The 22,969-nt window shown below is 44.5% G+C and overlaps 1 protein-coding gene and 1 long non-coding RNA gene across 3 annotated transcripts in view; one reads left to right on the top strand and one right to left on the bottom strand.

Annotated features, from left to right (window-relative positions):
• Positions 1 to 5,773: 5,773 nt before the first annotated feature.
• Positions 5,774 to 19,035, top strand: LOC143435171 (uncharacterized). Of its 2 annotated transcripts, none has more exons than XR_013105233.1 (3): positions 5,774 to 6,042; positions 16,128 to 16,202; positions 18,952 to 19,035. It is a non-coding gene; the product is annotated as an uncharacterized LOC143435171 (long non-coding RNA). The 2 variants fall into 2 exon arrangements; XR_013105230.1 differs by lacking the exon at positions 18,952 to 19,035 and adding an exon at positions 16,746 to 17,919.
• Positions 18,907 to 22,969, bottom strand: part of Plaat5 (phospholipase A and acyltransferase 5) — a 26,774-nt gene continuing 22,711 nt past the window's right edge. Inside the window, exon 6 of the mRNA XM_034498892.2 lies at positions 18,907 to 19,136. Within this exon, the coding sequence (XP_034354783.1) occupies positions 19,044 to 19,136 (93 nt within the window). The 3' untranslated portion in view covers positions 18,907 to 19,043. The remainder of the gene's footprint in view (positions 19,137 to 22,969) is intronic.

The following is a 22,969-nucleotide window of genomic DNA, read 5'->3' as shown; positions in this document are numbered from 1 at the left end:
GACTCTACCCCTGACACTGCCTAGAGGACCAGAAACCAAAAGTGGGATGGCCCAGAGACTTAGGATAGAACCAAATAGGACTGGCAAAAAAAGTCAATAAAATTATGCCTAATGATATTCTATTATACTCATAGATTAGTGCCTAGCCTAATTGTTATCAGAGAGGCTTCACCCAGCAACTGATGGAAACAGATGCAGAGACCCACAGCCAACATTAGGCAGAACTCAGGGAACCCTGCTGAAGACAGGAAGAATTATAAGAGCCAACAGGGTCAAGGACACCAAAAAGAAAAAAAGCACACAGAGAATCAACAAACCCTGACTCATACGGGCTCACTGAGACTGGACTGACAATCAGGGAGCCTGCATGGGCCCAACCTAGGCCCTCTGTACATATGTCATAGTTGTGTAGCTTGGTGTTTCTGTGGGACTCCTAGCAGAGGGAGCAGGTGCTGTTCTGAGACCTTGGCCGGCTTTGGGAGCCCTTGTCCTCCTACTGGGTTGCCTCATATAACTCTAATAGTAGGGGTGGTGCCTAGTCTTACTATAGTTTGATATGCTGTGTTTGGTTGATACCCATGGGAGGCCTACTCTTTTCTATTTTTTTTTCCCATGAGACTCACTGAGACTCACTCAGGGAGACCGGGGCGGGATTCGAACTCGGAAACCCCTGGCACGTCTGCCACCAGAGGGCGGGCACTAAAGCCATGTGCCACCGCACGCTTACTTACTCTTTTCTAAAGAGTAGCGATGGAAGAGTGGATACGGGGAAGGGGCAGAGGGGAGTTGGTAGGGGGATGCTGGGAGGAGAGCTGGAAAACATGCTGTCTGGATGTTTAAAAAATTTTTAAGAGAAAAGATGCAGCTTCAGTGGGGAGACACACCCACAGACCTGCCCTCTACTACATGGCAAGGGTAGGCGGTTGACACACGGAGCTCCTCCAGATGTCACTCATGCACAGGAAGAAGCAAGACACGCAGAGACCCTCCTACCTCCATAACACACACACAAGCAGGCTATAAACACCTAGAGGCCTGGTGCTTGCCACTTGCTGACACTCCATGCCATGCAGCACTAAGAGAAAGAGGTTGCCCAGAGGCCTGCCAGCCATATGACCCTCTGCAATAGAACCCACTACAATGTACAAGTTATGTGGTAGACAGATGGGAGAGAAAAGAAGTGGACTGGTTTGGCCATTAAGAAGACAGATGGAACTGGAGACTCAAAGGTGGAAAAGAACAACCTGTGGTGAATAACCAGTCCAGCCGAGGCCATGGTGAAGTAACAGCCTGTGATGTCACTGAGGGCCCTGTTGGGGTTCATGGCTATTATGCAGTGACAGGGATCAGTACTGCTGTCTGAGGCTCATATAACCACTAGAGACCATGAGGACATCCCTGGTCTGGGCAGCAGCCAGGGACCACATAGATGTGCATGGCTGTGCAGAACTGGCTCTGGTGCTCTAGAGAGGTGGCCCCACCTCTTACCTGTGGCAGCATTCAGGAGAGCAGACCCTGCTTCTCCACCAGGCAGCATTGTGGAGCTGCCTTGATGGGAGGGACTCAGGTGGGCCAGCCCTGAGGGCATGAGCATTGGAGAGCTTGACCCCACCACTTGACTGCCATGAGTTTGACCTGGCACAGGGGTGATGGCCTCCACCCCCTCACCCTTGCCACCTGAGGTAGTCGGGGCAGCAGACCCTGGTGTCAAAAGAGTGGGAAAGTTATCACTACCCCTCACTGGCTATAGCTGTTGGAAGAACAGCTGAACCTCTCCTGGGCAATACAGTGGAGCTGGTCCTGATGATGAGGCAGCCCCAAGGGTGTGAGAGCAGGAGAGCTGGCCCAGCCCCTTGTAGGCTGCAGCACTTGAACCCCATGCCTCACCTGGACAACAACAGTGGAGCTGGCGCTGGAGATGCGGGTGCAGGTGAGCCAGCACTGGGGGAATGAGAGCAGGAGAGCTGACACTGTCCCCTGCTGATGGTGGCATTAGGTGCCCTAGCTGGAGCAGCGCTGGAGAACTTGCCCTGATAGTTCAGATAAGGGAGATCTAGCAGGATGACCAGTTCAACTACCATCCGGGGCCCAGATCCACAGTTTTGAGTTGGCCCACCCTAAAATCTGCATCATCTGTGAACCTCTGGGGTGCATGAAAGAGCTGGTCCTATAGGTGCAAAGCTGCAGGGTCTCCATGATACAGGGCAACTACAGGATTACCAGGAGGTGTCCCAGTGAGAATCCAATAATGATGGTACCACAGAAGCCAGAGACCTTGAACCAGACTAATGGGCTCGTTGCAATCAACATTTGCAAGTGAAGACGTGTGGACAGAGGGTATACTGTGGGACACACTATGACACACCAGTTTCCATGATGAGATGTTTTCTATGGGTTTGTTTGTTTCTGTGTTTTTTATTTGGGGGCAGGGAAGGTTGTAAGGGCAGAGAGCAGATACAAGACAGGGGTGCATAATGTGAAACTCAGAGAATCAACAGAAAAGCTTTTTTAAATCATTTAATATTCTATCTATGTCCAGAGGGATCACTCTACGATGTTGCTGGAAATAAAGTTGCAGGTTCTGGTTGGCCATCTGTTTAGTCTTCAGAATGGTGCTTGCTTGGCTACTTCGCATTTGTTGGCCTTACTTCTCTCCCATCCTTCCATACTTCCTATCCTGTTAGGCAAACCTGCAGGTCTCCCGCTTCCCTTTGTTCCCTTCCTTACGCATACCTGTCTTTCTTTCTTCCCCTTTCCCCCTCAGTGGGGATTAAATCAGTCTCTCTATGCAACCCAGGCAGGACTGGAATTCTCCTTCCTCAGCCTACCAAGTGCTATGTCTAATTCTGTTCTTTCTCTATTCCTCTTTTTTCTCTTCCTTTTAAATCTTTTTCTCTTCTTTGCAATTTTTTTAAAGTCTAGAGACTTTAAATTCACACTGGGTTTTAAGGTAGAAGTAAAAATAAAAATCAGTCTACTAATTTGGCGATCAATACACTGTGTATTCTCTCTGTTGCAGTTTGCATAGAAATATTCCCTATAGATTCATCCCTTTGATTGTGACAGCTGGTGGCCAACTTCCTGCCATGTTTAACCATAAGCCAGAATAAGTCCTTCTGGTATTTTCTTATCTTGGGCTTGGCCACACAATGAAAAAAATAAAGCTAATATACTCAAAAAAGAAAGACTTTTTTAAATAAAGAGCATAATTTAAAATGACACGCAGAGTGTTAAGACAATATTTTTTTAAACTACATTTAAAAAATGCCATTAACAAGTAAAAGATTTGGGGTATTAAGTAGTGTTGTATGTTAATTTTTACATAGAGTAAGATAATTTTTTAATATTTACTGACACATGTGATGTCATTTCCATCTCCAAATACACACACACACTTGCGTACACAAGTGTGCACACACACAGAAGCACACACACACACACAGCCAGCCTCTTGATTTCTGCCCTGCTGTCATTCATCCTGGTTTGCCTCAAGTAGACCAGATTTGTGCCTGTGACCTGGGCTTAATTATACCAGTTTCCTCCCTTACTTCTGAAAGTGCTTGCCTTCAGATTATACGGATTACCCTGACAAGGCTTTCCCCCTACACCCACACCCACCCCCCACCCCTGCAACACATTTAGGAGTGAGGGCTTGCACTTCCTCACCCAGGGTCAACAGGCCATGAAAAGGAAATTATCCAAGTGAAAAAAGACAATGTTTGACTCTGGGCTCAAAAAAAAAAAAAATTCAGGTATTACAAAAATGTCTCATTTATCTAGTCATCCATGCTAATGAAGAAAGTTTGGGGTAACAAAGAACATTGGTAATAGAAGTACCTGGTCATCCAAAACAGACCCACCCTCTCTGCCATTAAGGACATGAAGATGCTCATTTATACAGTGAATTTGAAACCAAAACGTGTACGTGAACACACACACGCATGCAAATGCACAAGCATGTGCAAGCACATGCATCCCTGCCCAAGTGGGCAAGAAGAGGGCATTGATTGGATTCCCTTGGAGTTAAAGGCAGTACTAGTGAGTCACCCAACAGAGTTGCTAGGGACCGTAGTGTGATCCTCTGAAAAGGCAGCAAGCACTCTTAACCACTGAGCTAGCTCTGGGCCCTTGATGCCTCTTTTAAAGACTTACTAGGACTCATGCTTTATTTTATCATCATTTGCAGTCTTATTCAAGGAATAAATCAAAACCTAAGTAGAATCAAATCACTGTTCTTTGTAAATTTTATACAATATTTTGCTGTTATCATGTCTGTGAGATTCAATAAAAGAAACTATTCACTGTCTACTGCTGATTCAAGTTCATGTCATGACTATTACTGAAAATGGTGTCATGTACAGAATTAAAATATGACCCATACATGACAATATACTTAGGTATTACTTCTGTAAACTGATTAACTGGGGAACTAGACACTATTCCCAGCAGGAATTCTGCTCGTTTGAAGCATTTGGCTTACATAGTCTCTGCACATGGTCATGCCTGAGCCAACTTCTACAGCCTAGAGAACTACTAAAGGTGACAGCTGATTACATGGTTTTCAAAGTCTCCAGATCCTAGGGGGACGTTGTAGCAAATGTACCTGTGTGAGGTGGCAGACCACACAGTTACAGACATGAGAAGATGAGCTGGCTATCCTGGGGTAGACATGGACAAAGACCAAGAAAAGTAGTATGCCAAAGCTGGCTCTTCTTATCACCACTCAACACCAGTGTTAAGGAAGAGAAAATTCTCTGAAATAGGTACATTTGCTTGAAATTTGAAATGACTGAATTTGCCTGCCTTACATCAGGCAGAATTGAGACTCTGAATGAAAATGAAATTATGGGTTTTCCTTTTTTCTAAGTTATCTTTTCCACATCCCAGTCATTTTTTATAAATGAATTTTTAATAAATGAATTCCCCAAAACTAACACCACCTAGAGAATGGTAGGCATATGTTGGGCCTTGGACGAGGTAACTCCATTTAACCTGTTACCTTCAGTCACGTAGGACAGGTAGAGGGTGTGACTAACAAGTCTTCACCTCCAGAGATTTAAATATTAATGAATTATCAAAAGGCCAGGGGCATAGCTAATTAAGTTATTCCCTCCCCTTTCTCCCTTCCTTATAAGATTGGTCTCCCCTGGCTTTTGGGGGGTGGGGGAAGCACGTACTACTTGCATCTATTCGCCATGCCATGAACAATAAAAGCTTTGGAAAACCGGACTCCACGTGTCCATGGTCTCTCCACCTGATTCCCAGCTTTTGGAACCCTGGAACCTTGCCGATGCAGCTGCCGGCCCACCCACCGACAGCTGCGTGAATGTGGGATCCTCCTCTGGCGGCGTGGGAAGCCCACCCGGGACCCTGATGCCGGACCGCCTTGGGACCCTGCCGCCGGACTCCCTCCCCCTGCCCGCAAGATTCTTCCCCACAGGCATAGTGGGCTGTGTTGTATGCTCCCCACCCCTCACACCTACAACACTGAAAAGTTAATTCTTCCATCTACTAAAGTCAGATGATCAAGAGTTCTCAACTGAGTCTTCTCTGGGAGAGTGACTTCGTCTTCTTTAGTATTCTACACCAACAAACTAAACATGAAGGGTATGAGGGACTGGTCCTCTGTTGGGAGCCGCAGTGCCAAGATGGCACGGACATCCTGTCCTCCCACTTGTAAACAACTGACTGCGCAGGTGCAAAAGGCAAAAGGCGTGCCAAAGTCACTGCCCATCCCAGGGCGTAATATGGGGTGATGAGTGAACAGCCAATCAGAAGTGAACACGCCACTCTAGGGTATATATAGCAGTGCCATTCCCGGGCTTGGGGTCTTTTCCGCTTTTGCTGTTACAAGAAGTAAAGCCTCATCTGTAGTGATACCCGATTACTGCCTCCGTGTCCTTATTCGCGGGCGAAGGGGACACAGAAGAGGTGCGCGCAACAACTGGAGCCGAAACCCTGGAATTTCAAGGCACCGCGGAAGAGCCCCCAAGTTTTGGGGCGGGTTAAAAAACTACAGGATACGAGGTACACCTTTGGAAGGTATGCTTGGGGTAGAAACCTTCGTTGCGGGTGGATATTCACCCATTGCCACCGCAGCAATAGCTAGCTTCTTGATTGTGTTGCTTTCAGCTATTAGGGCAAGTCAAGAGGTTTCAAGACAGGTCAGCTCCAGGCTATCAGAACCAGAGTATGTTAGTGTTAGCCGGCATCAGGCCAAGGAGCCTGGAGGTCAGGCCAAGGAGCCTGGAGGTCAGGCCAAAGAGCCTGGAGAGATAGAGTACTCAAAAGGAACAAGGGCTACTGCAGAGTCCATTAAGCTTGAGGACCCTCCACCGGATGGTGGAGAGAGAACGGAGGTCAAAAGGACCCCCCTGTACTTCATTAAGGAGCCTGACTCCATAGAACTGGGCAGCTCCGAGGAGGAGAGCATAGAGGAGGAAGTAGCAGCTTGTGCAAAGGATAGCCATTCTGAGATAAGACTAAGAAAGATCTTAAGTCACTCAGCCCAGCCCCACCGACCTCAGCCAGGTGCCAGAGGCTCGCTCGGGCTCGAGGGTCCCCTGCCGTGCTTCTCGCCTTGGGCTGTGGGAACAGAGTCCCTGCGATGGGGCCTGGGTCAGACCGGTTGCAGAGGCGTCTGCGCTCTGCTACGTGTGGTGGCTTGCAGCCAGGCAGAGCAAGGGAGCGTGCCACGAAAGGCAGACAGAGGAGGGAGGCAGTCTGCCCTGGGAAGCTGCCTTCCAGCGGCGGGCACACAGGGAGTGTCCCGAGAGCTCAGAGCAAGCAATGCCAGTGATGGAACAGATGATCTTTGAGGATGTCATGGCTGGGTGCCGTGCAGCCATTGTCCCTCATAAGAACAAGAGGCTACAAGATTGGCTAAGTGCCTGCTGTGGCCCAGGGAGGGAGGCTGTTTTTGCTTATTCCACAGGTGAAAACAATTCAATTTGGGTCCCTACGAGGCTGGTGCAGATTGTGAAGAATGAAGCTAGGTTGCAAGATTACGGTTCTGAGTTGGTGATAAGTATACCACTGTGGGCCATAGTCAGATCTTAAACTGTTCTCTTGCCAGTATATTCAAATGCTGAAGTACTGCCTAGTTCAAAGCTATTGAGAGTTACTTGGTTGCCCTGGCCTCAGGCGGATCTGCCAAAAGCCTGGGTTATAAATGCTACAAGTTTTCCATTAGATTTTACACTTTGTTTTGTGGCAGCAAACTTTATAACATAAAGGTAATTCACTTGGTGTTGATTTGAGAGAAAATAATTGCTTACATCGTTAATGATTGGTTTTTTGATTTGCCTATGTTTATAGAGAAAAGATACAACATGTGTCTTTTAAGGTTTACAGTTTAAATTTAAGGTTCAAAGCTAAAGCCAAAATGCACAATTCAGGCTTAGCCAAGCCTCAGAGAACAGGCCTGAGGGAGGTTACATTTACATTTGAATTAGGACTGAGCTGCAGAAGCTCAGGTGTTAAAAGCTCCTTTTGTTCTGGGTCTTTAGACCAGGCCCTAGAAATGTGCTTAAGGGAATTTGTCTTTTGTTCTCATTGTTTCTTGTGAGAAGAGGGGTAAACCTAAGACCCAAAGATTTTACAACAGTCTGTGGGCTAAAGATTATGATTGTGCTGCAGAAATTAAAATTATGCCTGCTTCCCTCCATGAGTATAGCTGTGCCTGCTGATAGAATATGGTTCAGGTTGTTTTAATTCCTCTGTATTTGGAATTGTTGAGGATGAGATGCTTTGGATTCCTCTAATATATATGTAACAATTATTGGAGAATAAGGTTGGCTTTTATCCGATATATTCATTAGACTAAAGAAGATTGGTTATTAAATTAATCCAAAATAAAGTTCAAATTTAAGATTTATACAGCCTAACTTGTCTATTCCAGCTGCCATTTTAATAAATGCTTATAGAATTTTATAGATATAAAAGATGTTTTTTACCATCCCTTTACATTTCTGGTAAAGGAGAAAGGTTTACAGATAGTAAATTTATTCATAATTTTTAAGAGCCCATGAAGTGATATTTGTTAAAAAATAATTGCTTCAGAAAATGGTTAATTGTTTTACATTTTATATATATACAAATATTGTTGTTGCTTTAATACAAAAAATTAAGAGGTTAAATCTTTTAGTAGGTATTATTCATTGTGTGATACTTTATTAGTGGATTTCTCTAAAGAAAATTTTTCTGCAAGCCATTGCTTCAATATAACGAGCCTTAAAAAAAAAATTTTTAGAGTACTTGTTACTCCAAAAAAGGATTCAAAGACAGTGTCTTTCAATATTTGAGACCTCAATTATATTCTAATCAGTTGGAGCTAGAGAAATGGCTCAGCCATTAAAGGTTAGATTTTTAAAAAATAAAGGCTGAACTCCCAGCAACCACATGGTAGCTCACAACCATTTGTGGTGGGGATCTAACGCCATCTTCTGGTTTGTGAGTGTACATGCAAAAAAAAAAATGGTTTACTTTTAATCTTGATTTGTTCTTAGTGATTTTTAAAGGTTGTTAAGAGATATTATTTGGCTAAAACCTCATTTTAAGCTTAACATAGGAGGATTTAAAACCTCTGTTTAATATTTTCAAAGGGATGCAAGTCCTAAATTAAATCATATGTGTATTTTCTTGAGTTTGTCTTGCTTCAACACAATTAAATTATGTGTTGTAGCCAGTGTTTTAAATGTTAAAAAGGGGTATATCTGCCTTTCTCTTGTTAAATATGTTTCATAAAGTGCAGAATGTTTCGGCTACAAGATTTAATATCTCTAGCCATTTAAATAACCGGTGTTGGTGTGTGTAGACCCTTCATTTTTCTTTATGTTATCCAACTTTCAGAATAATTCTGATATCTTGGATTGTAAAAATTTTACATGCTTTTTAGCACAATGCTGGAATGGATCACTAGACCTAGCCTTGGTTGTGCATGTGCCTACCTTTGTGCCCATCCCAGTACATCATTATGGAGACTTAAAAGAGACTTTGGTCAATCAGAGAGTTGATTTGCTCCAAGCCCATGTGGAGCAGCTCACAGATGTGGTTCAAATAAGCTGCCTGTCAGCAACCCCACATCCGGGTATTACACCTTTGAGATTTGTGAATGATACATTTATTCAAAGCCATAATCTTTCTGCTTATTTAAAAGAGAATTGGACTGGGAAGTTGGACCAGATGCAGTAACAATTGCAGATCTGGATCTTGAGCCTTGATGGAGTGCAGATGGACCCTGTTTCCCCTGGCGATTTTACCTCTTGAATTTCTTCTGCCTTTTCCTTCTTTCTTTCTTTCTTTCTTAAATGGGTGGGAATAGGCCTGCTTGGTGCAGCCCTATGTTGTGGATTAGTGTTCATGATGGTTGGTCTGTAAGCTCAGAGCCCAACAAAAACGTGACAAGGTCGCTATCGCCCAAGCACTAGTAGTCTTGGAGCAAGCATCTCCCCCTGAAATTTGGCTATCTAGGCCAAGAAAGTAGCTGATGACTGAGACCCTCAGTCGATGCACCCCAAGGGTTCAGCCCATTGCACTGGGTCGATGAGAGGTCTAAGTCCAGCCAGCCCTTGCCTGAATAACTGGTACCTGAATATTTAGAGGTGTTTGCGAGTGGGTACTCGACAGGGAATGTTCCACGAGTGTGGATAGATTTCCCGAAAGTATGCCTGATTGCACAAAGGTTTGATGCCAAGAAACCTCCCCTGGTGGCGCCCCAGGGTAGAGGCTCCCTTTCCCCGACAAAAGGCATCGAGATGGGTATGGGAAGTAAACCCATTACAATATCTCATTTTGCACAGGGGATCAGGCCTCTGCTTTCCCTCACTGAGTTGGTGCCACGCTTGATAGGCAATAGGCTGTTCCATCTTAAATATATAGATAGGGGGAGATGTTGGGAGCCACAGTGCCAAGATGGCACGGACATCCTGTCCTCCCACTTGTAAACAACTGACTGCGCAGGTGCAAAAGGCAAAAGGCGTGCCAAAGTCACTGCCCATCCCAGGGCGTAATATGGGGTGATGAGTGAACAGCCAATCAGAAGTGAACACGCCACTCTAGGGTATATATAGCAGTGCCATTCCCGGGCTTGGGGTCTTTTCCGCTTTTGCTGTTACAAGAAGTAAAGCCTCATCTGTAGTGATACCCGATTACTGCCTCCGTGTCCTTATTCGCGGGCGAAGGGGACACAGAAGAGGTGCGTGCAACAGTCCTCTTACCACTTCCTGGCAACACTCAGTTCAAGAGCTCCCAATGGGGTAGCTCATGCCTTTTCTGTGACTGCTTTTACCATTCAGTGTCTCCCTCTGCCAATCCTGCTTCCTCCCCTAACCCCCAGTAAACTTTCTGCCACAAACTTTAGTTTCAGTGTCTATTTCTCAAGGATCCCAGCCTACAATGGTAGGTGCTCCATGCTGCTAGGATGGAGCAGAACTACAGAGCCCATAAACCCAGCATACACACTTCTTATGGAATAACCAGAGCGGTGACATCTGTTTCTGAGTACTACCCATGGGTCTCATTAACCATGACACTTCCCTGGTGCTAATCTGGACAGAGTAACAGCTTGGCACATCACAGCCTATTTTCAGCCCACCAGATAAGTGTAAGGCCAAGATCTCAACTCAAGGTGCTGGGGCCATGCTCTCACCACACACCTAGGCCCCTCCTGCTCTACAACAACCACTAACATAGCATGTCACTTTTAAAGATGATGCCATGATGCCCTAATTCCAGATACACTGTCACACAGGATTTGGCAGTCATGTAAGCCAGTAAATTCCTCATATTGATTAATCTAGTTTGTTGAGTCTTCTGGGCAACTCAGAGTCCTAACACAAGTCCACTTGTGATTTCTTCCCATATCTAAAGATTGACAGGTCAATAATGCCATGTATGTTTTTTTACCACATAATTCTCATTTTTAACACATGAGTATACATGTGTGTGTTCCATATAAGGGAGGGTTGTGCACACATGTGTATGCATGTGTATATGAGGACCACAGGACAACCTCAGATGTTATCTTCAGAGATCATCAACCTCCCTTGAAGCAGGGTCTCTCATTGACTGAGAGCTTACTAATATGTCTAGACGAGCTGGCCAGTGAGCTTCAGGGATACCCCTGTTGCCACTCCCCAGCACTGGGATTACACACACACTAACACCACACTCAGAATTTTTTACCTAGGTTCCTGGGGTTAAACTCAAGTCCTCATACTCACAAGGCAAGTACTTTGTAGACTGAGCAATCCTCCAGCTCGTGTTTCTATGCACTTCTTAATAGCATGCATCTGCTGGGCTCCCATTATGTGGTGTCTGGGTATACAGTCTTCATGTACAAGCCTTAATGAGCTTTCTCAGCCCACATCTCCTAAACCCAGCCCTGTAAATAGTAGTTCTGTATGCCTCAGATAACTGCTCCATCAATTAATTACCTATAAACACTTGCTAACTTACCTTTTTCTTATTTCCGTGAAGTGCCAGGGCTCTGGGGCAGGAGGAGGGCGGTTTCTCAGCTGCCTTGGACACTAACCCATAGAAGTGTAGAGTAGAACCTGAGTGTTGATATTTGAGAGAGGCATAGAGACACTGCTTCTTGTATTCCCCTGAACTGAAATTATACCAGGTCCTGGGCATACTACAGTGAGGCCAAACTGGGTTCCCTGAAATACCAAAGCTGTCCTCATAGTATGTTGACTCTGCCATAGCTAAGGGGTTAGTGTTCTCTCTACTGCATCACTCCTGAGGCTGACCATCCCTCCCAGTGCCCCCTGGCTCCTCGCTGCACTGAAATCTCATTTTCATAAAGAATATGCACCTTGTTACTCTGGCTCTTGTGAACTGATACTGAGTGGACATCACTTCTCAGTGTCTGGGATGAAATACCCAGCAGAATCCACTTATAAGAAGGAAATTTGGGAGATCGTTATTTCAGAGGACTCAGTTGTTGGTTGCTTAACTCCATTATTTTAGGGCCTGTGGGGAGGCAGAACATCAAAATGGGAACACCTAGCAGGGGTACCTGCTCACCTCACAGCAGCCAGAAAACAAAAGGACAGAGAGGTACCAGGTCCCAACATCTCTTTCATTTCTAGACTTCTTTAATGAGGTACCACCATCTCCAGCCAGAGACTGGGAACCATGGACCTTTAGAGGAGGCATTTCCCCAAACCACAGCAACATCTACACCTTACAGAGACCACAAAGACCATCCCAAATGGGGCGTGAATATGTTTAGAGCGTATATCCTACTGTTTCTTACTACTCACCTAATAGTCAGTATCAGATATTAAGATCATGTGAGTTGACTCTGCCCCTGAAACTGAGTGTCACAGATAGCACAGCCATTTGCCAGTACCAAATTTCCTCCCAACTGATGCATCTTTGATCTTTAATACCTTTGTCTATTTATCTCTGGGTTTATTATAAATCAGACCTTTGCTTTAACTTCCTTATTTCATCAAGTAGAGACATAACTACAACCAGTTTTCCCAGGGAAAGCATTGGACAAAGCTGGTGGAGTGGGCCAGTATGTCTAAGGGGGCCACTATGTCTATGTAGAAATAATAGAGGTGAACACACAACCATGGGACACGGGGAGAACATGCTGCAGTACCTGGATCAGCAGGAACACTTGGCTAATGTCACTCTCATTGTTGCTTTCTTCCCGTCGACTGTTGGAAGATACTGTCATCAAAGGCTTCTGGCCTGGAAGATGCCTGTAGCTACTTCATGAATCAGTGGCTAGCTCCTCTTTTCCCTTGAGCAACTCAACAATACTGTGCCTGCTACTAAAGAAAAGCATAGCAGCCATTGCTCAAGGCCAGGGTCTCTCATCTTTGAGACAGAGTTTCTCTGACCTTTTGCTGATGGATTTAGAAAAAGACAGGGTAGCTGGTTTTCATCAAGGCAAAAGACAAGAAACCTCTGACTTTTCTTCCAAAGGTTTCTCTTATGAAACAGAACTGGAAATAGCAAAAATTAACCACCTATAACACACTTCCCACATCATTATAAATTCAGATGCTTTAATTTTGAAGTTGAACTTTAGCCATCATTCCAAAAGTAAATAGAAAATGAATCATTTGTAAAGCATGGTGACACACATCTGTAACCCCAGTAATATGAAGATTGAGAAAGGACGGTTGAGACTTGTTGGAGGCCAGCCTGCCTGTAGAACAAGCACCTGCTTTAAAAACATGAATTAGGGGCTGAAGAGTTTGGTTTCAGGTGGTAAAATACCTACTAGACAAGCATGAGTTTGAATCCCCTAGCACCTATGTAAAAATGCCAGGCAGGGTCACACACAGCTATGACTTTAGTGCATGGAACAGAGACAAGTGGATCCCAGGAGGTAGCTGACCAGCAAGTCTAGCCAGTCAGTCAAGGACCAGGTTCAGTGAGAGACCTTGCCTTAAAGATAACATGGAAAATGACTGAGGAAAACACTCAGAGTTGACTCCTGGCCTCCACATGCGTATTCACATAATGAGGGTGTATTCACACTCATACATAGACATTACACACAAACACATACATACACAAAAAAATTTAACAGGAATTCATCTTTTCATATTTCTTCTAAAAAGCTGAATCATTGATAAAATAAAACTATTTTTGAAGCATAATACAAAACCTACCATAAACAAACAAACAAAACCATCTAGGCAGTTTGTTCGTGTTGAGGATCTTTCCCAGCTAGAAGCCTTTAAAGAGACCCCCTAGAACAGAACCTTCAGTGGCTTTCATTCCCCTAGAGTCCAAATGATGGAAGCTTGTTCTGCTAACATAACGAAGTGTTTTCATGGTAATGGTATGAGGGCTGAGACAGTCTCTGGCCACTAAGATGCCCTGAGTTCAGTCCTGGCTCCCCTGACTCTTGTCCATGGGTGGACAAGATTCCAGAATCATCTTTCCCTTAAAAAGAAAAAAAAATGCTTTCTTTTTGGCCACTTCACTCTCAAAAAAAAAAAAAAAAAAAAAAAAAAATTCCAGTGCAAAGTCTTGGGGCAGGGGCATGTTAAAAGCACCCACCTCCACTGCCAAGACTAATGCCCTATGTTTAATCCCTAGAAACCACATGGCAGAAGGAGAGTCGACTCCCACAAGAAATTCTCTGACTTCCACATGTACTATGGCACATATAAGTCCACACACATACACATATATACAGAGGACACCAAGAGACCACTTCTAGACTAGCATGGAACCTCTGTGCTCTTCCTGCTTCCTAGAAGCTGTTTGTTCTAGAACTCTCTCCTGTGAGCATAGCAGCCATTATCGGCGTAATCAAAATAGCCTTGGCTACACCTCCAGGCAACCTTAAGATCCAGCTTGTTGATGTAAGGGGAAGAAGGTCATCAGACCTCACCAGAGATCTCAACTGCTCCCTCCTGCAAGTACAGCTCAAGCACATACACCCTGACAGCTATATATAATTTGGTCCCAGCTGCATGCAATATGGTATGACCTTTCAAGAGGCACTGGAAAATATGAAGTGTGAAAAGTGAACTGCAGGAGGGGCTCCATCTCTGCAGTTGTGGGGAAGCAGTCACCTATGCTGAGGTGAGATGTTCTGGTGATACCGCTGCTTCATGGTGACCCATGCTCCTGTAAGTGGCCTCTCGTCCATGCTCTGTAAGGAAGCCCTATAAAGAAATCCCAGTAGGACTGTGGTAGCACTTTACTTTGATCTCTCACTGTGTCCCTCTCTAGGTGGTTTGTACATCTCCCTAGGAACATTTTATGTAAACAGCATTTCTCCTACCTGCCCCCTCCACCCGGTGCCTATAACTTTCTTGGTGTCTATAAACTATGGATCCTGACTCCTCCCTTTATTCTCCAAGCACAGTGATAACAAAGCTTTACAATATCAAAGAGTGGTTATGAGAGAAATAAACTGACAGGAGGAGACAGCTTGTCTGTTGCGGTAAATCTCTTGCCCATAGGGAGTCCATAGAATAATGACACAAGTCAATAAGTATCAAATGAATGCTGCATGCCTAGATTGGGCAGATTTACCATTAAACTACACTATTTCCCCAGCTATGAGAGCTCTTAACAACTTGCGGTTTCCTAGGTCAAGGCCTTCTTCATCTTCTCTCTCTCTCTCTCTCTCTCTCTCTCTCTCTCTCTCTCTCTCTCTCTCTCTCTCTCGACCAACTGCCAACTCCCTCGCTTCTCCCTCTCCTCCTCTTCTCCTCTTTTCCTGCCTCTGGCTCCTCCCACTCCTCTTCTACTGCCCAATCACTGGCTGTAGCCTTTATTTAACAAATTTGATTGGACAGAAGGTTTACAAGATTCACTCCTCCTTCGCTGCCCCTCCCAGGAGTGGAGTTACCATGACAACAAGAGGCTAGGGCTATCCACCACACTTGTCTCTATTCCTGGTTTCACAAAGGGTCCTCTCTGACCCTTTCTTCTACAGTCTTCTCCTCTAGCAATTGGCACACCTGAGACTAAATAAAGGGCTGAGTGAGTGATGGTGTTTGCTGTGCCAGCATGAGGACCTGGGTTCAAATCCCCAGCACCCATGTAAAAAGTTGGGTATGGCCTTACACACATGTAATTCCATCCTTGGATGTCAGGAGTGGAGACAGGAGACTTGCTGAGGCTAGCTGACTGCCAACCTAGCTCCAAGTCCAGCAAAAGATTCTTAAGGCAAAGTGATAAAGTAGGACACTCAAAGTCCTGCTCTGGCCTCAGTGTTCACAGAGGTAGACACACACACACACTTCCCTACCCTCCTGCTGTCAACAGAGGACACATGCCCACTCAGAGTGGTGACATGACAGGACTCATTCAAAGCAGACATTTCAGTTTCTAGTCTGTGATGCAGAAACTGCTACAAGTTTTTTGTTTTGTAAGGGGGGCCTTGAAAGTCTTACCTCCTCATCTTGAAGGTGTGAGGTATGGATTCCAGAGCTCATGGCCTCACAGACAGCTTGGAAATAGAAGGGACCACTGTCCAGAAAGTGGTCTATGGCCCATATGTCTTCATCCTCCTAACTGACTCAGAATGTCAATGGCCTGGCAGCTGGGCCTCCTAAACCACTGCTTATAGGCTGACAAATATGCAAGTAGCCAGCACATAGAATGTAACACGCTCTCAAAAATGTTTTTTCCAGTGGATAAGAGAGCACAATTGCTGATATACTTTACCCATGGAGTTCATACCAGAAAGCCAGAGCAGTGAGCAAGAGGTGAGTGAATTCACTGTTAAGAGTCACTAAAGTACTGTGAGAGAACCGTTTGCTAATCAAAGAAATCCCTCTTGGCTTGTTAGACATCAAATGGCCCAAGAGTTTTGAATCATTAAGGAGTCCACTAAAACATGACAGTGTTCAGATAAAGCTAAAGTAAGTGTGCTCGTAGAAGCCTTGTGTTTAGACTCTGCCTCAAAGGAAGCCTCAACACAGACAATACTTTGAGTTAAGGGACTAAAAGAATTAACTGGGAGCCCAGCTGATCTTCCAGATGTAAGGGAGGCAGGGAAAGGGAACGAGGTGTGCTGGCTTCATGGCAGTTGTGATGAGCAGAAATGCAGGTTTGCCTGACTGCAAGCATCCAGGATGGCTATGCACAGAACACACTGGATGTTAGGGAAGGACATAGGACATTCTAACAAAGAAATACACCAGGCCTGGGCATCCAAGAAGCTAAATGGGGCATCAAGTTTGGGTTGCTGAGAAAGGGTTGTAGGACAAAAACCAAGGTGGTCCATTGTGTCTGCTTCCTCCCAACAGGAAGAAAGCCCCTGAGCAGGCAGCCTAAAAGAGCTCCAAAACACCTCAAGGGTTGCATCGTGCTCATGCATGCCTTCCACTTCCTCCATATTTTCCAGCATTTCCAGAGCTGTGGGAGAAACCATCTCTATTTTGGGTGACTTCAGGTCTCCACGGAGTAAAATCCATGGGAATAATTTAAAATCTTCCATCAAAATCATTCCTTTTATTCACACAGTTGACTTTTATGGTTTAAATATCCATCTGAAATCAGTCAGAATGGAAATTTCAAACTTTTCTGGCAATTTTAAAGTATAAGTTATTTTTTAATAGTCTCGTCGGTTATGTTTTAAATCAAACAAAATGTTTTGGGTTGGGTTGGTTTTTGTGGTTTTTAGTGTTTTGGGGGGAGGGGCAGGGTTTCTCTGTGTATGTAGCCTTGGCTTTCCTGGAACTTGTTGCTCTATAGTTCAGGCTGGCCTCAAACTCAGAGATCTGCCTGCCTCTGCCTCCCAAGGGCTGGGATTGGGGGTGCATACCACCACTACCCAGCCTAAATCCAAAAATGTTAAACAGTCAAGAATGAAGTTGATACAAGTGATGGTCAGGGTCAATTGTCAACTTAAAATCTAGAATCACCTAGGAAACGGGTCTCTGAACATGGCTGGATGTTCTTAGCTAGATTCACTGAGGTGGGAAAACCCGCCCCAATGGCTTCATTCTGGCTTCATTCTGACAGCACTATTTCATGGTCAGGCCCTGGGCTAAATGAAGAAAGGGGAACTGAGCAGCAAGTGTGCACTCATCCACTGCTCCTTTCTTTTGGCTGCAGACATAATGTGCGGTTCAGTTCCTGCCACATGGCTCCCTCACCCTGATGGACCATAACCCTGAACCGAATTAATTAAATAAATCCTTTCTCCTTTGAGTTGGTTTCATCTGAGTATTTTTTCATAGCAACAAGAGCAGACCCTAAAACAGAAATCGGTTGGTTCCAAGAAGTGGGGTCACTGCTATGATGACCCTCCCCATGTGGCTCTTCCTCCTTTGGGACTGTTCTGTGCCTGGGATGTGGAAGAGTTTGGAACCTGGGGTTAGAAAGTGGAGCTTAGTGTGCAATTCTGGTGGGATCATAGAAAAGAATGCTGAGAGGAGTGTTCTGGTCCTGGGGTTTCAGAGGGAAACAAGGACTGAGCTGGGGACCATTTGTGTGTTATTTGGAACATGACCATGTCCTGAGAATCTGAGTGAAGCTGAATCGAAAGATTACGGAGAGGTTTGTCTGGCAGAGGGCATGTAGGGAATGTGTCCGGGAGCACGTCCAGGATGACGCCGAGTCCAACTGTGACTGTTAAAGAGATAATGTATAATATAAAATTGTTCAACTTCTTTAATTTTTTTTTTTTTTTTTTTTTTTTTTTTTTTTTTTTTTTTGTCTAAACAGGGTTTTTCTGTGTTGCCCTGGCTGTCCTGGAACTCACTTTGTAGACAAAGCTGGCCTCAGATTCAGAGCTCTGCCTGCCTCTGCCTCCTGAGTGCTGAAATTAAAGGTGTGTGCCACTGCTGCCACCACCACCTAATTTTTTTTCATCTTTAAGCATGTATATGTACGTGTGTCGGCGTGTGGGTATGTGTACATGAGTGCTATGCCCACAGAGGCCAGAGAATAACATTAGAGTTACAGGCTGTTGTGAGTCACAAACATGGGTCCTGGGAATCAAACTTATGTCCTCTAAAGAGTAGCAAGTACATGTAACCACTGAGCCACCTCTCCAGCCACCAGATCAAGGTATAGCTGTCCCTAAATGGTGAGCAGCAGCTTTCCTTGATATCCTCTTCACCCCTCCTCCCCCTGAGCACACAGTGGGTCTGAAAAGGCAGGACTGAGATAAATGAAAGAAGGTAGAGATAGCTGAGAACAATAGGAGGAGTTCCTGGGGAGAGTTCTTCACTCCTGGAAATGTTCTGAGGAGCTTTCCAGAATGTTTCTGATGGTTTCCCAGCTCTACAAAGTAAAGCTGGCCTAAGAGACAAGCAAAGGATTAAGATTAAATAAATACCTGAAATGGTTCCCACAGTGCCTGACACATACAAGATTCATAGCGGGTATCAGGTCCTCCCATGCTGATCCATGTGTAAGGATCCATGTCCGCTAGAGTGCACGGATGCTAAAGAAAGTAACAAAACACATTTGGGTTTTCCAGAAACTCACAATCTTTTTTAACAGGGCCACTGAGGGAGAAAGGCGAGGAGGAAGAAAGGCGGTCTTTGCTCCGCAGCTGCCAGTAGCTCTTTCTCCGCTCGGAATTCGCAGCACCTTCAAGCAGTTATGGATTTGGGTCTTATGCTATCTACTACTGCTGAGAGGACAGCTCCTGCAGCCTTCGCTCCCTCCACCAGGGCGTGCTCCACCTGCAAAGCACAGTGGTTCATGATATAGTGGGTACCGACCGCAGGCTGGCACTCTTCCTTGCTTCTACCCCTCTCTTCCCTTTCAGGATCCACCCTGACTGGAGTATGTTCCTAAGGAAGCAGCCCACCTGTACTATATCCTACATCTCTAAAGCCTCAGCAACAGGGCATCTGAAGACAGGCATCCAAAGCAGGACAGTCTCCCTTTCCCCAACCATGAAGCCTCTGGCCTTTTTCTTTCCCGGAAGCCATTCAGCATAGGGTCTGCCTCCCAACTACTATATACGAGGCAAAGGATCCCTCCGTGGGATAGGCTGCAGCCATTTAACTAAAAGGGATTCTGAGAGCCAAGGAGTGGAACTCACTCGGGCACAACTGCACATAAATCAATATTCACACTTAGCTCATGTCTTGGAACGCATCAGCAAGTGCTCATGGAGATTGGGAGATCTTTCATACTGGAGCCCACCAAGCTTCTAACACAAACCCTCGTAAGAACAGAGTGCAGGCAAGCAGACAGTACAAAGTAGAGAGGAAGAGGATGTGGAAAACAAGGTGGATAAAGGGACTGAGGGGGCAGGGCTTGCTGCTGAGAGGTGAATAATAGGGAAACTGAGGCCCACTCTGCAGATAAGGTAAAAATCACAGGAGAGCAGAAAATGTAAAAATACAAAACCCCCTTTAAAAGCTGGTGTGTGTGTGTGTGTGTGTGTGTGTGTGTGTGTGTGTGTTTTATTGGATATTTTATTTATTTACATTTCAAATGTTATCCCCTTTCCCAGCTTCCCCTCCAGAAATCTCCTATCCCATCCTTACTCCCCTGCTTGCATGAGGGTGCCCCCCCACTCACCCACCCATTCCTGCCTCCCCACCCTGGCATTCCCCTACAATGGGGCATCGAGCCTTCCCAGGACCAAGGGCCTCTCTTCCCATTGATGCTACATATTTGGCTGGAGCCGTGGGTCCATCCATGTGTACTCTTTGGATGGTGGTTTAGTCTCTGGGAGCTCTGAGGGGTCTGGTTGGTTGATATTATTGTTCTTCCTATGAGGTTACAAACCCCTTCAGTTTCTTCAATCCTTTCTCTAACTCCTTCACTGGGGACCCCATACTCAGTCCAGTGGTTGGCTGTAAGCATCTGCCTCTGTATTTGTATTCTGGCAGAGCCTCTCAGGAGATAGCTGTATCAGGCTCCTGTCAGCATGCAATTCTTGGTATTCACAATAGTGTCTGCCTTTGGTGACTGTATATGGGATGGATCCCCAGGTAGGACAGTCTCTGGATGGTCTTTCCTTCATTCTCTGCTCCACACTTTGCATTTGTATTTGCTCCTGTGAGTATTTTGTCCTCCCTTCTAAGAAGGACTGAAGCATTCACACTTTGGTCTTCCTTCTTCTTGAGCTTCATGTGGTCTGTGAATTGTATCTTGGGTATTCCGAGCTTTTGGGCTAATACCCACTTATCAGTGAGTGCATACCATGTGTATTCTTTTGTGATTGAGTTACCTCACTCAGGATGGTATCTTCTAGTTCCATCCATTTGCCTAAGAATTTGTTGAATTCATTGTTTTTAATAGCTGAGTGTAAATGTACCACATTTTCAGTATCCATTCCTCTGTTGAAGGACATCTGGATTGTTTTCAGCTCTGGCTATTATAAATAAGGCTGCTATAAACATAATGAAGCATGTGTCTTTGTTATAGGTTGGAGCATCTTTTGGATATATGCCCAAGAATCGTGGATATTAGACCTTTATTGGATGTAGGGTTAGTAAAGATATTTACCCAAACTGTTGGTTGCCATTTTGTCCTATTGACAGTGTACTTTGCCATACAGAAGATTTGCAATTTTATGAGGTCCCATTTGTTGAATGTTAATCTTAGAGCATAAGCTAAGTGTTCTGTTTCAATGATCTGTCCATTGATAGGAGTGGGGTGTTGAATTCTCCCACTATTGTTGTGTGAGGTGCAATGTGTGCTTTGAGCTTTAGTAAAGTTTCTTTTATGAATGTGGGTCCCCTTACATTTGAAGCATAGATGTTCAGAATTGAGAGTTCATCTTGGTAGATTTTTCCTTTAATGAGTATGAAGTGTCCTTCCTTGTTTTTTTTTTTTTGTTTTTTGGTTTTTGGTTTTTTTTTTTTTTTTGATAACTTTTGGTTGAAAGTCTATTTGATTCAATATTAGAATGGCTTCTCCAGCTTGTTTCTTTGGACCATTTGCTTGGAAAATTGTTTTCTAGACCTTTACTCTGAGGTAGTGTCTGTCTTTGTCACTGAGGTTCGTTTCCTGTATGCAGCAAAATGCTGAGTCCTGTTTACATATCCAGTCTGTTAGTCTATGTCTTTATTGGGGAATTGAGTCCATTGATGTTAAGAGATATTAAGGAAAAGTGATTGTTGCTTCCTGTTATTTTAGTTGTTAGAGGTAGAATTATGTTTGTGTGGCTATCTTCTTTTGGGTTTGTTGAAAGAAGATAACTTTCTTGCTTTTTCTAGAGTGTAGTTTCCCTACTTCTGTTGGAGTTTTCCATCTATTATCTTTTGTAGGGCTGAATTTGTGGAAAGATATTGTGTAATTTGGTTTTGTCATGGAATATCTTGGTTTCTCCATCTATGGTAATTGAGAGTTTTGCTGGGTATAGTAGCCTGGGCTGACATTAGTGTTCTCTTAGGGTCTGTATGATATCTTCCCAGGATCTTTTAGAGTCTCTGGTGAGAAGTCTGGTGTAATTCTTATAGGTCTGCCTTTATATGTTACTTGACCTTTTTCCCTTACTGCTTTTAACATTGTTTCTTTGTTTTGTGAATTTGATATTTTGACTATCATGTGATGGGAGGAATTTCTTTTCTGGTCCAGTCTATTTGGAGTTCTGTGGCCTTCCTGTATATCCATGGGCATCTCTTTCTTTAGGTTAGGAAATTTTCTTCTATAATTTTGTTGAAGATATTTACTGGCCCTTTAAGTTGGGAATATTTACTCTCTTCTATACCTATTATCCTTAGGTGTTGTAGTAATTATTTAATAAAGGCTGCTGGTAGACAAGCTGACTATCTAAGCTGCAGCTTCTCTGCCTAGCTCAGCCACGTGGCCAGAGGCCACATGTACACTACAGCTAAAAAATGGCCAGCTAGAAACACCAGCCCTGCCACCCATGAGATGCCAGTGTGGGAGATGGCTCTGCCAATCTTCCACGCTGTCTCTGCAAGGTTGGGCACTGCCCAGACTATCCCGCCAACCATATGGGCTCAGTACAGATGAGGCTCTAATGCTTAGATTATCCAAAGGCTTATATATTTAGTAATGATCAGTAACAAGATAGATACTCTTACAATCAGAGGTGTAACCCAATACCCAACCAAGATATACCAACTACCTTTGACTGGTGGAGACACGTGAACATCCACCTCCATGTTCTCCTCTCTCCTCCTCTGTCTCTCCCCTAGCTCCTCCTCTTCCTTCTCCTCTTCCTCTCTTTACTCCTCCCACCTTAGCTCCTCCTACACTTAGGTTTGGTATTCCCATTGTGTCCTGGATTTCCTGGATGTTTTGGGTTAAGAGCTTTTTGCATTTTGTATTTTTTTTTTTTTTTGAATGTTGTGTCAATGTTTTCTATGGAATTTTCTGCACCTGAGATTCCTATGTCTTGTATTCTGTTGGTGATGCTTGCATCTATGACTCCTGATCTCTTTTCTAGGTTTTCTATCTCCGGGGCTGTCTGTCTCCCTTTGAGATTTCTTTATTGTTTTATTTCCATTTTTAGATCCTGGATGGTTTTGTTCAGTTCCTTCACCTGTTTAGTTGTGTTTTCTTATAATTCTTTAAGGGATTTTTG

This window comes from Arvicanthis niloticus, chromosome 1 (assembly GCF_011762505.2).
Source record: "Arvicanthis niloticus isolate mArvNil1 chromosome 1, mArvNil1.pat.X, whole genome shotgun sequence".
Lineage (NCBI taxonomy): Eukaryota > Metazoa > Chordata > Mammalia > Rodentia > Muridae > Arvicanthis > Arvicanthis niloticus.
Note: the sequence above shows the minus strand (reverse complement) of the source record. Positions and strands in the feature narration are given on the sequence as shown.